The sequence below is a fragment of the Ixodes scapularis genome, unplaced genomic scaffold (genome assembly GCF_016920785.2).
Source record: "Ixodes scapularis isolate PalLabHiFi unplaced genomic scaffold, ASM1692078v2 PGA_scaffold10__122_contigs__length_95168666, whole genome shotgun sequence".
Taxonomy (NCBI): Eukaryota; Metazoa; Arthropoda; class Arachnida; order Ixodida; family Ixodidae; genus Ixodes; species Ixodes scapularis.
The window spans coordinates 82610291-82624474 of record NW_024609836.1 but is presented as its reverse complement, the minus strand read 5'-3'; the positions used below and the strand labels follow the sequence as shown (position 1 = coordinate 82624474).

Here is a 14184-nt window from a genome sequence, read left to right as displayed (position 1 = left end):
GATTTAATTGCGGAACACATGAAACAGCGGTAATGTTGCCATTTAAAAGCACGCAAATAATACCCGAAACGGAAGTGTTCTCGGCTTCTGTCGTGGCGGCCGGAAGTGGCCCGGATACCATGTAGTTTATTTCTGTTTTCTTTTTTGTAGTTTCGGTTCTGCGGGAACGGAAACTTATTGTTTCACTACTGCGCGCACGAACCGTTCCCTTTCGTTCAGGGTACAGCAAAATATTGGGTAGTCTTTGCAGTTGAAGCTAAAGTTGGTTTACAGTGGGATAACGTTCCCATGGATAAATGCAGCGATGACCTCGTCAAGCTGGCCACGACAGATGCCTCTGCCTGTGTCCACCTGCACGGTACGGTTTGTTTTCTGATTTTCGGCACCGCTCAGAAAAGATTAACCTGTTTCTGCAAAAACAGGGGCGACGCTGCTCTCGTGGACCTATAAAGGGAAGGAACATATTTTTCTGAGGTATGTATTTGGTGTGCCGCCTGTGTTTGTTGTCGTGCTGCAATCTTGGCACACTTTCAGCGAGCAAGCGGTGTTTGATAACAAGAAGGCGATTCGTGGCGGTATACCTTTCGTTTTCCGTAAGTTTATCATCTTCGTTTCTCGTCAGTACTTTTGCATGCACTCCCCAAAGGGAGGCACTCATTTGATCGAATGACGTTTTAGTGAACGCCGATATTTCACCGAATGACACTTTAGCAAATAGTCGGCCGCCGCGAAGCGGCGTTTACGGGTGGGCCAAGTGGGTTAACATTTTTGCAATGAGCTGCCGCAGGCTGCCGCCGTGAAGCGCGAAGTGGCGTAAGCGTACGGGGGGTTTGGTTAACACGCGCCCTGTTGTTCCTTAAAACGTCGCTGTTCACTATAACGTTATGTGATATGGACCATACTGATACACTATTCGTTAAAACGTCAGTGTTCACTAAAACGTCATGTGATATGGATCATATACTGATACACTATTCGTTAAAACGTCGCTGTTCACTATAACGTCACGTGTTTTTCCTGCTCCAGTGTGTGTTGCTTTTCTCGTATTTTGCCAGAAAATGTATATGCCCCCGTTCCTAGCTATGTTAACCCCATGAGGTACTTATAGTATTTTGAAATAAATATGGAAATTAGGAATGGCACTCACTTGGTCGAACAACGTTTTAGCGAACAAGTTTTTCATCGAAAGACACTTTAGCGAATGGTCGGCCTCTGTGAAGTGGCGTTTACGGGCAGGCCAGGTGGATCAACAATTTTGTAATGAGCTGCCACAGACTGTCGCTGTCGAGCGGCGTGAACGCGGCGGAGGCGGGGGCGGGGGGTTTAATGGGGGTTCACGCGCGTCCCAGTAATTCGCTAAAACATGTTTGCTCAAAAGACTGCTCTTCGCTGAAACTTGATTCACTCGTGTGATATAGACCCAGATTGTTTCAGGCATGTAGCTTCCAGGCAGTAAACAATTCTTGGGCACCACAGTCTGCAGCTATTCTCTGTTGTCCCTATGTTTTTGACAGCGCGGCGGGAGCTACGCGCTCGCCAGGCCAATCGACCGCCTCCTTTTCGTCGTCTGACCCCGGCCTGTTGTGCGTTTATTGGCAGGAGCCCATTCACATTATTATAATGCAGACGTATGACTGGCCCAACAAGGACGTTGCTTCTAATGCACTGTCAGTGTAGGAGTGATTGGAGTGTTACTGGTGTGACGTGTAGCATAAAAGGGTTACTATTTAGCTACGGCTATCACCGAACATGAGCGCTGCGCGTCACTTTTGGGCAGGCTTCTCAGTTGATTGAGATTGGGTCCAATCATTGTGCTGTGCCCTCAAGCTCGTGCCTCGGAATTACCAGAGTTCCTCGCCATGTAGCATTGCCTACCAAACCGAACGGCCATTTAATATGCTTACTTAGTTTACTGTATATTAGGTATCTACTAGGCATCCTATTTGAGTTCATTGTTCACTGCTTGTGCTTAGTACAAGCTCACTCTTATCATCTGCTGAGGAAGTTCATATTGGTGAAGTGGAATAAATGCTTTGCGGAACAGCCGTGAAAACTCGCTGTCGGCCTGTGCTCGGCTGCCACGAACTTGGCTATGGCCGCCTTTTTATTTTAGACAAAACCCCGAGACTGGGGGGAAAAGAAGGACAACACAACACAAAGTCTCAAACACAGCTTAAATTTATTGGACAGAATATTGTGGTTTTATAGGGTACAAGTGCCCTGAAAAACAAAAGGAAGGAAAAAGGGGGGAACGGGAGGTTGAACCTCTCCTTCCCAAACACACACGAGAGGAATTGGGAACATTGATTAATAGCACACTGGTACTGTTCTAATGCAAAGAAAAAGGGGGAGGGGAAAGATCTCTTATCCCATCTCAATGAGGTCCTGATACACATCACAAAAGAAAAGGCTGCGGGATGGTGAACCATCAGAGGAAAGATTGAACCCGGACAAAAACGAACAACCTCTGACATTCGTCACACCCGAAACGAAGGGGGCAGGGGTGAAACTTAAACCCAAACCAAACAACATCCTACTATCTTCAGTTCAATCAATCAATTGATTTCAATTGATGGGTTTGTCTCTTAACTCATATATTTAATAGGTTGTAAGGAAATGTCCATTTAACAAATAGTTTCCTAAGATCAACATTCTGAAATGCTGCTAATGAATGTGGGCTGATAGTTGAAGAAAATCCCTACTCGGCCTATGATGGACCGTCAAAGCATAGGGTACTTAATTTCTTCACAGAAACCGACGGAGACAATATCGCTTCTTTTTTCCCATTCCATGCGTCATTACACGGAGGTTTCCCAGTCGGCAATTTTCACAAAACGGTGCTGTTCTCGAAAACCAAGCATTGAGCACTAAACTTGCGAGTTCATCTGTCCTCTGCAATTCAGCACATTGTTAGTCAGGTCGTCGACTTGCTTTTGCACTGTGCCTCCAAGCATTAGTCAATCTTTTCATTATTTTATGGAAACTAGTATCAGCGGGCAGCCGCAGACACCCGTAATGCTCCCCCTCTTTTTAACATCCCCACACATCTAGTGGGTACAGTAATATCTTGTCATCAGAGGCGAGTGATTATTTCTACGACTAAATTTATAGTCGCAACTTTTGTTAATAAGCACAATTTTTTGCACACTTACCTGGCAACTCAGCAAACTTTGGGCCATGGAGCTTGGGTCCTCAGCACGGATTTGCGAGGACATCACGATGGACCTTGAAGGAGGCGCCACACACTGTAAGAAATTTGTTCTTGCTTTCTCGGCGCCGGTACAGTGCCTGGATTGCATCCCCAACCAGTGCATCTATCGCACCTTTATCTCCTCTCTTTGGTTTTGTACTTGGAGAAGTCCAAACGCATAATCATGCAGATCACTACGAACTGTTGTGGAATGATAACGAACGATACCCGGACTGTTGACGAAAACTCCAGCAGCCACAAGTTGGGACACCAGAATGACAGCAATAGCTATGTTCGCTTGCCTTCTTTGCTGGCACTTGTGCGTCAAACTGTTTTCTTCACAGCAATTGTAGCATTGCTGTGCTGCTTCTGCAGTATATTTAGTCGTCAGTTTGGGGTCCCTGCGTTGCATGTATAGGATTCGAAACACAAAAATGAAGTATTGCAGCTTTGTATTTCCAGAGTTATTGGAACCATCTGCCCTTTTGCCTCGATCTCTCTTAGTTCCTAAATGTCAACAGTAATGTTTATGCTATTGTTGCATGTTACACCGTTCCCTTGTGTGAATATACCATGAATTTTTGTATTTGACTACCGTTGGGGTTCTGTGAGACTACTAGTGGTCCTCTCTGTCCAGTTGGCAAACGGAGACACCACAGCCGTCTTTATCCTGTCGGATGTCGAGCAGACCAGGGCTATCTGGGATTTCAGGTTTGTGCTGCTCTCGGAGATTTTGATGCAGGTTTTTTGTATATTGCTGGGCGACTCGACTGGGGAGCCCTAGTAGCCTAAAGGGAATGTTTGAGGTGCGAAAGCTTGCCCTTGTTCATACTTTCTACTTATATGCGTGACATATATTGAGGTCGCTGCTCTTTCAAAGGCAGCTTATTAGAACCACCAGAGTGGCATTGATGCTAATAGACTTGACTTGTTCAGGCCGCTGAAAAGGTCTCTAAGCGAAACATTGTCTTCTACTCTGAAACTTCTACTGTTTTTTTATTCTTTAAGTTCATTGTATCAACCTTGTCTACCTTTGTGATTTGTTAGTTAATTGAACCTTATGATTCACAATGCTGTTTCTAGTAAAAATTGGGATTTATTTTGATAGAGTCTTGGTCTGACCGGTAGGGAATGAACTTATTACGTGACGTTTTCACCCTTCTACAGGTTCCAGCTGATTTATCGGGTGACCTTGAGGAGCAACCAACTTGTCCTTGAGGTTGAGGTGGTGAACACAGGTACAGTGAAAGACAAATTTAGTGGCTTCACAGCAAGAAGAATAATGTTTTGTTATTCTTTTTTGTCAGAAATTGAAGCTACAAAATATTTGGATGGAGAAGAGATGGCTAGGCCTACTTTTCAAAATATCATAATATCCCTTCACCCCCCAAAGTTAACCCACCCCTATCAACATACTATTTTTTCAAAGTCACCAAAAGATAGCCGCAGCCCACTTCTAGTAATTGCAGGGCCCCGGCCAATGGTGAGCTCGGCAGAAGATGGTGTTATTTAGCCACGGCGGGAGATGAGCAAACATTGCTGACTGGGAAGACAGTAGTTTTTAGTTCAGGTTAGAACAGTAGCTTTTAGTCCCTGCAATTTCAAATTTCGCATGTCACAATATTTTTAAAACATTTCACCTCTTTTCACTTGCACATTGAAAGTCAGCACACTCTTTATTTTCCCCCGATTTGCTTTTGATTTTAGGGGGGCTATTTCTCGGGATATTAAGGTAATTGTGATGGCAGGTGACGTCACAATTTGAAGAACTGCACACATGAACATGGCTCTTATTTGTGCCTTTTCAATTCGCCGGGAGGTCTTGAAATGCGAATTTGACTAATTTCGCAACCATATTCGGTTGCTATTTTTTTGTACATAAAATATAAAGATTTAAGGATAATAAAACACTAAAACCTGAAATCACAATTTTTGCCATATTTCTAAGTTTTTCGGCTTGCCTCTTCCTTTAAGCCATTTTAATCCATAAGCTATACATACAAGGTGCACAATCGACCACCAAAATGCTTCAGAAGGTAAAAGCTCTATTGAACAGATGGGTGGAGACTAAACATGCGGACTGCAACAAATTTTATCAACTGTACTACCCAAGTTAAGTAGAATACCTAATTATTTTTGTATGGAATTTATGCAAAATGACAAGTTTGCATCATGGAGTCACCCGTGCAGAGCAAACAATGGTGCATTGCAGTCGGCCCACATTAAAGGCCGATCTACAAAATCCTCCTGCCGGGAAGAAATCTGGTTTTCCAGTTTCCTTCTTTCCATCCCTTCTCTTGCTCCTTTCTCCTTTCCCCACAGGCGTTTGCCGGCCTTAAGCATTTTTTTTAGCAAAATTGCGAGTTTGCGAAAAGGTTCCCGATAAATAGCTTTTTTGGTGCACATTAATCAGCAATGACGTGCCCCCATCGGTTCAAACAGCAGGATGCATCTTGACATGAACTTCAGCAGCTTACCAAGGTTAGAAAGAAAACAACCGTCGATAGTCAATTAACAAAAGACTGCAGGAATTAAGGTTGTGAGTGTAAACTGAATCAATTTAAAGCTTTCTTTTTATTTTTTACATTGAGAAACTTGGAGTGATATTTGCATACTTCTCTTTTTCAGATGAAAAGGAGTTTGAGTTCACTCTGCTTCTGCATACCTACCTGAAGACAGACGACATCCAGCTTTGCTCCATCTCGAACCTAAAAGGCTGCTCTTACATCGATAAGGTAAGTCCCATTTTCTTTGTTTTCTTTTCCTTTTGTCGGAAAAATTTATCCTTTCCTGCGCTGTCATCGCAAAGACAGTGATGCTGCACAGAGGAGCATGGTACGCATTTTATCCCTCGGCTACGCGAATATCTTTAAGCGTCTTTGAAAGAGAGACCTGTTGAGACCAGCTCTCTAGCGGGAGGGAAACACGAAGTTATGTCTCTTGCAATTGCAGAGCCCAGCCTCAGCCCTGCCATTTCGCACAACCCCCAACACATGTGCTTGTTCTTTTCTCCCTTGCCTCCTGCACACTCTCCCATGCATATGTGCGAGCCTATTCTCTGCCTGGTGGTGAGATTTCCGACTCGCTTTTCTCTCGTGCGTTGTTGACGCAGTTGGTTTTCAGCTTTGAATTTACAACCGGAGAGATCCCGGTTCAAAACCAAACACTCGCACACCTTCTCTGGTGCTTTTCTTATATACCGGTGAATTTTCGTGCAGCACTTTTTCGTTACGGGATTTTGTGTCATAGGGAACTCTTAGGACCCCTTAAAATGACGCAAGCTGTGTTCAAAATTGTTTGGTTTATTTTTTCTTCCAAACACATCATAAAATGGGGGAGTCATTTCTTACCTGTTACCTTTGAGTAGTTTGTTAGTACTTGTACCGTATATAACGAGTTGTAAGGTATGCTATGTGCATGTATCTATTTATTTAGTTATTTATGTGTTTTGTTATCGTCGGGGCCAGATGCATCACAGAGTGGAACGGGCTACATACCGTAGAATACCGCGCTACCACCCATTCCTCACTAAGCGCCCATAACCAAATTTCTAAGATCTGAGAAAACAGGCACAGTATATTTATATGTAAAATTGATGACCGGACAAGCGCCCATCCCACATTTTTTCACAATTATCTCTAAATTTTGAGTGGGCGCTTGCCCGGTATTTTACGGTAAGTAAAACAAGGTAAAAAAAAAAGTATAGCGAAAAAAAAAAAATTTTACTGTTTTTTAGATTGTAGTTAGGGTTTTTCACAAAAAAAGGCTAGTAGTGGCAGTGTGAAAATGTTCATTATTGGCAATTTCAGCGGTGGCTGGGGGTAGGTGATTCCCCATTGATGAAATGTTGGGAATCAAAGATACATAAAAATGATTTATGTGACAGAAAGGCATGCCAACTTTATGACGGTGATCAATGTGTGCTGAAAAGTAAGAAGGTGTTCCTTAAAGGGCCCATGAAACGATTTTTGGGTTGGGATAAATCATTTTAGATTGGGATTTTACTAATAGCACATCGTTCAGTGAACCAAAAGAAAAAAAGTAGAAAGTCAAAAGCGTGACTTTCAGTGCGAAAATTTGAAAACAGAGCGGACTATTTCGTACCTCCTCCCCTTCGCAACCTCTCTGCCTTTTCACTGTGATACATCCGCGGTCCCAAAAGCGCGTCGTCGGGTCCAAACTGACGTCACACGCAACCGGACCTCACTTATTCCCTTCACCCCTAAGCTGACATTGTGGTGGAAGCTACGCGCTTGCCGGACCAATCAGCCGCCTCCCTTTCATCACCTGACTTCATTCTCTGCAGCCACATTTGCCACGCTCACGTGGCAAGTGTGGCTGGCCCAACGAGTACGTAGCTTCAACAGCACTGTCAGCTTCGGAATGAACGGGGTGCGGAAAGCAACTTTTGTCTGAATTTTGAGTGACGGGCTAATCTTCTAGGGGGAGAATGGATGTGTCCGGATTACACAAACGAGGGTGCGAGCAAGAGGGGGCTCCCCCTTTTCGTCTTCTTTAACTGTTTGGTGGAATGCGCGATTTATGAGTTGAGGAGGAAAGCTGAACTGGAAAAAGTTGGAAAAGCGTTTCATGACCCCTTTAATAGCCTTTTGTTAAGAATCGAATTGTTGTGATATACCCTATGAAACAAGCACAGAGGTAATATTTTCCTACATTATGATCCTCTAGTTTCACAGTGCAATTTTTCCTCCAAGTATAGGGCCTTGTGAAAGACCTAGACGAGTCGTAGCCTTTTTGTATGAATGGCCTGAATCCACCTGGAAGCGTCCTGTTGTGTCATCTCAGCCAGAGCCGCCTAGGAACTATCCTAGAAGTCACTGCTTCAAAGCTGTAGTTAAATTTTTGACAGTGTCTCAGAATTGTCATGGCCAGTCACGACTTGGGATGTCTGTCATCTTTGCACGGATGACCTTTAAAAAAAAAAGCAAATGTAGCAGTCATGTCAGCAACAACTGTTAAGAGTTTTCAAGAGAGGAGTGACATCGCTTGTGAACATTATGACAGTCACTCGTTTATGTTGAATTTCGTGTGGTATCTTTAGGAACAAGAAATAGACGTATCTCCGTGGTATGCGGTATTAAACCTCCATGCCAAGGCTGTGATTTGGAAAAGAATGACTCAATTCGCCCTTTTTTTCTCAGTTTGGAAGTAAAATTCTATTGTAGTGCTTCATTTGTTGGCATTGGAGTAAAATGTCCTTACTAATGCGAAATCATTAACTATCCCATGTTTTTGGATCCAGCGTTCATGTTCGTCTTGGTCGGTTTCATGTACTTTTTTCTTTTTTCTTGCTGCATGAAGTCGGGACGCACGAGAAGAGCACGTAGAAAAATAATTGTCCGTTGGTCGTCACGACCAATTAACTGAGCGACGCTGTCAGCCATGTTGATTTGATCATGAAAAAGTGTGTAAGGCAGCTCGAGAGCTGTCGTAGGATTCCATCATAACCTGCGCAGAAGTTACGATAATCCACCTTTTGGCGAATATGTGCTGCCACCTAGACACGTGACTGGGTTTGAGACTAAGTGACTAGAAAACAACGCACACGCAAGGCCTCTTCCACCCGTTCGACACCCAAAACATTGGCGAACATCCTGTTCGCCAATGAGCCGTTGTGACCTAGATATTGCTTCCCCAAACTCGCCTTTGTCCCCATCGTGGGTTATCCTCTGCATTGAAGTCGACACAAAAAAACCATCTTCCCTCTCTGCTCGACCAGAATGAAGAGAGAGGGGGTACTGGAACTATTTACTCTCGAACCGATGTTTCTACAAAAGGTCCATTTCATTTCGTGAATACGAATTTGTTCTTACGTTTTGTCGTACACGCATTTTTGGCATAAGATCTTTTCGTGAATCTACCCTTCGGTGATTTGGGATTAAATGTTTTATTCCCTTTGCTTGCTGTCACCACAAAAGAAATTAATGACCGAACTTATATTTCAGGTAGATGGAAATAAAGAAAAGACTGAAACTGCCGAATTGGTCTGCATCAAGAAAGCTACTGACAGGTGACAGCAAAGATGTTTGTTTTTTGTGTGCTCACATGGCAGACATGGGAATTCTGCATTTTCGTGATGCATGTGCAACAACTCTGGAAGTCTCTTGCATGGTTCTGGCAATGACTCCTGACGTTTAGACCAATGTTAGGATTCACCAATGGTCGCTTGATTGTGGTGTCCGATGTGTACAATGGTAGTAATAATAATGGTAGTCTTCTTTGCATTGCCTAACGGCGAGACCAAGGAAAAAAGCCACCTACTTAGGAATAGGCAGTTTGATGAGCTTTTGGCTCCTAATAACCATGGAAACCTTTCTACGTAATAAATAATGAAAAAAAGAAAATCTGTTATATTCTTGGGTACCGTCAGTGAAAGTGCATATGGCACGAGAATAACACCAGTTTCCTTTTGGTGTCGTCAATTGTTTTTTTACAGAACTGGAAAAGTAATTATCTAGGGAGACATTATTTCAAGTGTGTATTGTAGATTATTTCAAGCATGTATTGTAGATTATTTCAAGCATGTATTGTAGATTCTGCCAAATTCATGTCTGACTGAATAGCATTTGTTTGTTTTCTGAGCAACTTCCAGTAACTTGCATATTTATAGAACGGATGCCTGTACTTTTCTTCGTTGACTCGAATGATTTTTAATTGCAGAGTGTATAAGAAGACCGGTGAAAAGCACTCCTGCAAGCTGAACGGCTCCACTGTGAATATTATAAAAAAGAACTTTCCAGACACCGGTAATTACCTATTTATGGTGGCCAAGGGTGCGCTGAAAACAATTAATGGCTCCCCATGTATTGATCCAAAGTATGGGGTAAATACTATATTAGGTTGTCGCACTGTCAAGAATTCCAAACTGCCCAGTTATGGGGACCATGGAATTGTTTTACAGCTCTTTTCAAAATGGTGACCTTCAATTAATCTTGAATGTTCATAGAACCCGCAACAGGTACCCAAGCACAGGCACGTAGCCAGGAGGGGGGGGCGGTCCCCCCCCCCCCCTCCCCTTCCCCGCCCCCCGAAATCTTCCATTTTGCTGGGACCTCCTTTCCTCCCCTCCCCCTCGTACAGCATTTTGCGCGGGCCCCTCCCGAAACGAAATCCTGGCTACGTGCCTGCCCAAGCATTAAAGATAATGCAGGGAATGGCGTTGCACGTGCCGGCATCTGCAGCAGTAACTGTTCTAAAGCAAAAGCCTGAAACAAATGACATCTTGCATCTGAATAAGAGGCTGAAGTTCAGCTAGTTGGTACATAATTTAGGTAAATGGTCAGCTAGAACGAGAGGAACAAACACAGACAGGGAGAAACAGAGACATACACACCGCTGACTATCAACTAAGACTTTATATTTCTTCTTTATCACTGTGACCCACAGATTTGTTCCTCTCGTTCTAGCTGACCATTTACCTAAATCTTGCATCTGTTTTGAATTTTTTTATACGGGTAAGGCGTGCGCGTGCAGCGATGCGAGCGTCGAGTTTTTAGTCAATGCACACGAAAAATCCACGTAACTTTAGCCATAAACAGCTTCGCTGTAAAAGAAAACTGATTTGACTATTATAAAAGGGTAGTCACTCAGCTTGAAGCAATGCATCACAGGAAAAGAAATCGCCTTCAACAACTATCGGGCAGGTGTTGTGTGTGGTTAGCTACGCCATAAATTGGAAAACGAGCGACGAATGGGGATAGCATGTGTTAATAAACATTTATTTCTTCCTGAAATATCACACGTGGCCAGAACAATAAAAAGAAATATAAATATATATATATCAGCCGGCTGTTGTGCCCAGTGGCGTCAATGTACACGAAATGCTCGGGATTCTGAACGCGTGCACTACCCTCGTGGCTTTTATGCACCTTTTACATTAATAATTCCCAAATGTATCATATATGCCATTGAGACGAAAGGATGTTGCCCAAGTTTTCATTGCACATGCATTTGAATGCATTTGCAGTGTACACGCTATATTATTGGCACTTGAAAAGAAAGATAATTGTTTTTTGTGTTTTCAATTTGTTTCTGCATACAGTATGTTTGTTTATCTGCAGTTGTCTGGAATCCCTGGGACCAGAATGCCAAGGACATGGCAGACTTTGGGGACGAAGAATATCTGAAGATGATCTGCGTCGAGGCAGGTGCCGTGTCCGAGCCAATCATCCTAAAGTCCAAGGGTGTTTTCAAGGCGTCTTGCACCTTGGAAGTCGCTGCCTGAACAGTTATAGCTGGGCACACTCTTTTCTATTGCATATTTTCTAAATGGTGAGGGATTATACTAGTAAAATGTATTTCTACACATGTATTATACAGGTTGTTTCACGTACGACAGTGTTATTTGTAACAGCTGGCACATAGAGGTTGAAACGTATGCACTCATAGATTGTTTTGTCCGGGAATTGCCTTACTCGAAATGAAATTGGTCAGTCTTGCCTGGGACAGTCCCAAGAAAAAGCTTTCCTGAGGTTGGGTGGGGATGCTCTATCATTCTGCAGCCTTAAAAGTGCTCTTTCTTGAGTCTGTCTAAAAGACTGATTGATTTTAATGTGAGCAAGCCATTCCAGGGATTATGTGTTAGCGGTATTTATCGAAAGCAAGGAAAAAAGAGTTTCAGAGTCTTGAAAAAGAATGAAAACTCGAAAAAAGAAATTGATTGTGTGAAACTATTTTTTTATTCTTTATGATATAATAAACCAACTAGTGAAACTTTTGCTGTAGCTGGATTCCTAATTAACACGAGATTAGCGACAAAGTAATTACTGCGTCCTGAAAACGTCCAAAAACTTGCAAATTTGAGTAACTCTACAGTGTGTTTCTTAGCGTTATGTGGGTGTAAAAAAAGTGTGTAAATCAATAAGCAGAGTACATTGAAATAATCATTACAAGCTAAGGGTGCTACCTATGCGGAGGGCAAGTTCGTCTGCTCCTTGCGCAGGGGGTAGCAGTGACGTCAGAATGCCGAGCCCTGATTGGCTGATCGCGCCCCTCTATCTGAGCGTCGTCTGCTCCTTTGCAACGTCGTCTGCTCGCAACGTCGTCTGCGTCTGTCTTACGTTTCCTGCGAGATTCACGAAACGATCTTACGCCAAAAATGTGCGTAAGACAAAACTTAAGAACGAATTCGTATTCACGAAACGAAATTTTCGTAAGTTTTGCGCAGGTTACGGCGAAATCCTACGACAGCTCCGAAGCTGTCTCACGCACTTCTTACGATCAACTCAGCATGGCCGACAGCGTCGCGGACGCGACGACCCACGGACGTTTATTTTTCTACGTGAGCTTCTCACGCGTCCTGACTTCAAGCAGCAAGAAAAAAGTAAAAATTACTTGAAACAGAGCACGACGAACAAGAACGCTGGATCCACCGACACCGGGGAAAAGCTCCAACGGCCACGATTCCACCGAACGCGACCAAACGAGCTGGGCAGTTAGGCCTAGCAGGCACTCCGCGACTCGGCGACCGTCTGACGTGCTGAATGGTATATGCCCGCGCGACCCTTGTGAACCCTTCCCGTGTTATACTTTGATCGCTGACCTCAATTTTAGATTAAGCGGTCAATTTCTTCCTCTTGTTATTTCCTTGTTTACCGAGGCAACGGTGACTCTCGCCGGTGAAAAAGCGGTGAATCTCCGACAGACGCAGGAAAGGTAAAGCAGCCATCGCTTTGACTAGCAGACGTAAAGCAGACGACGTTAACTGCGCCAACCCGCCGGCGCCGTTAAAGAGTGAGGGGTCTCGCCGCACACGAATGGAGGGAAAAAGTATTTGGGAGGGAACTTGCAGTCACTAACACGCTCACTCTCGGTTCTAAGCAAACAAACCTCGGCGCCCCGGGACACCTCGCCAGTGAGTCCTTTGACTTCCCTCCTTGATGCGCGTCTGCTAGTTGTTAGACGAAAACAACGTACCGCTAGAGTTATTTCGTCTGCCCTCCCTTAAAGGCGAAGTCGAGTTCGCTCCGAAAGTCGCAGGAAAGGTAAGACAGAACGCAGACGACGTTGCGAGCAGACGACGTTGCAAAGGAGCAGACGACGCTCAATAGGGGGTCGCGATCAGCCAATCAGGACTTGGCGTTCTGACGTCACCACTACTTCCTTTCTCATGCGCAGAAGACGAAAATGAGCCCACTTGCGAGGCGTATAGGTTGTAATGTGCATAAGGCCTTCTGTGGGCTTTAAAGGGGCACTAGGCACTCAAATCTATGGGCTCCAAGCTTCCTAAAAAATCAAACATTACATTTATGCATAGCTGATATCTTTTTCTATAAAATCGGTATCATATGACAAGATTCAGACCAGATGGCACCATCGGACGAGGCGCCGCTTGCGGAGCAATGGTGCTCCCAGTGCGGCCATGCAGAACCAAGGAGGTTTTCTGAACTATTCAGGAGATGGGGGGTGACGGCAATATTGCATTACCTCCCACGCATTGTTTACATTAAATTTCTGAACTTCCTGGGGGGCGGTCGCCCCACCTGCCCCCTCTGTTCCGACGCCAGTGCGGCCATGTTGGATCCAAGGCTTAACTGCGGGAAGCGACCGTCGCTCCTGCAGGAGATCCGGATGTTGCGGTGTGCGGAGCAGAGATCTGCGGAGCGCGAATTCGTCTGCTTGCATAAGGGTTGCGATGATGTCAGCAGGCCGAGCGCTTATTGGCTGATTGAAAAAAAATAGTGGGTAAACCTCGAGGCATCTACAGGGTGATTCAAGGAGAGGCCAGGCTCTTTAAATCGACCGCAAAATTCGGTTATCGCGCTACGACTTTGTGCAGCGTTGCCCACAGATGGTGCATGTTTGTTTTTTTTTGTAAAATTTGCAAAGAGCAAACTTACCTGAGGAAAAAGTAAAGAAAGAAAAAGGCTTAGCTGCTATGGAAACGCAGCGACGCCACCGGTCTTCAAACAACACGGCGCCGTTTCGCACGGGACACAAGAGATGGCGCAACGACCGCCGCCAACGAACGAGCA

General features: G+C 44.3%; 1 protein-coding gene across 1 annotated transcript; it reads left to right on the top strand.

Annotated features, from left to right (window-relative positions):
- The first annotated feature begins 239 nt into the window (after positions 1–239).
- Positions 240–11928, top strand: LOC8050915 (putative glucose-6-phosphate 1-epimerase). The gene is made up of 10 exons (XM_029982917.4): positions 240–358; positions 423–474; positions 535–593; positions 3165–3247; positions 3828–3901; positions 4358–4428; positions 5819–5925; positions 9157–9221; positions 9872–9957; positions 11272–11928. Exons 1-10 carry the CDS (start codon positions 289–291, stop codon positions 11433–11435), a joined length of 831 nt encoding a protein of 276 aa, XP_029838777.3. The 5' UTR covers positions 240–288; the 3' UTR covers positions 11436–11928.
- The last annotated feature ends 2256 nt before the right edge of the window (positions 11929–14184 follow it).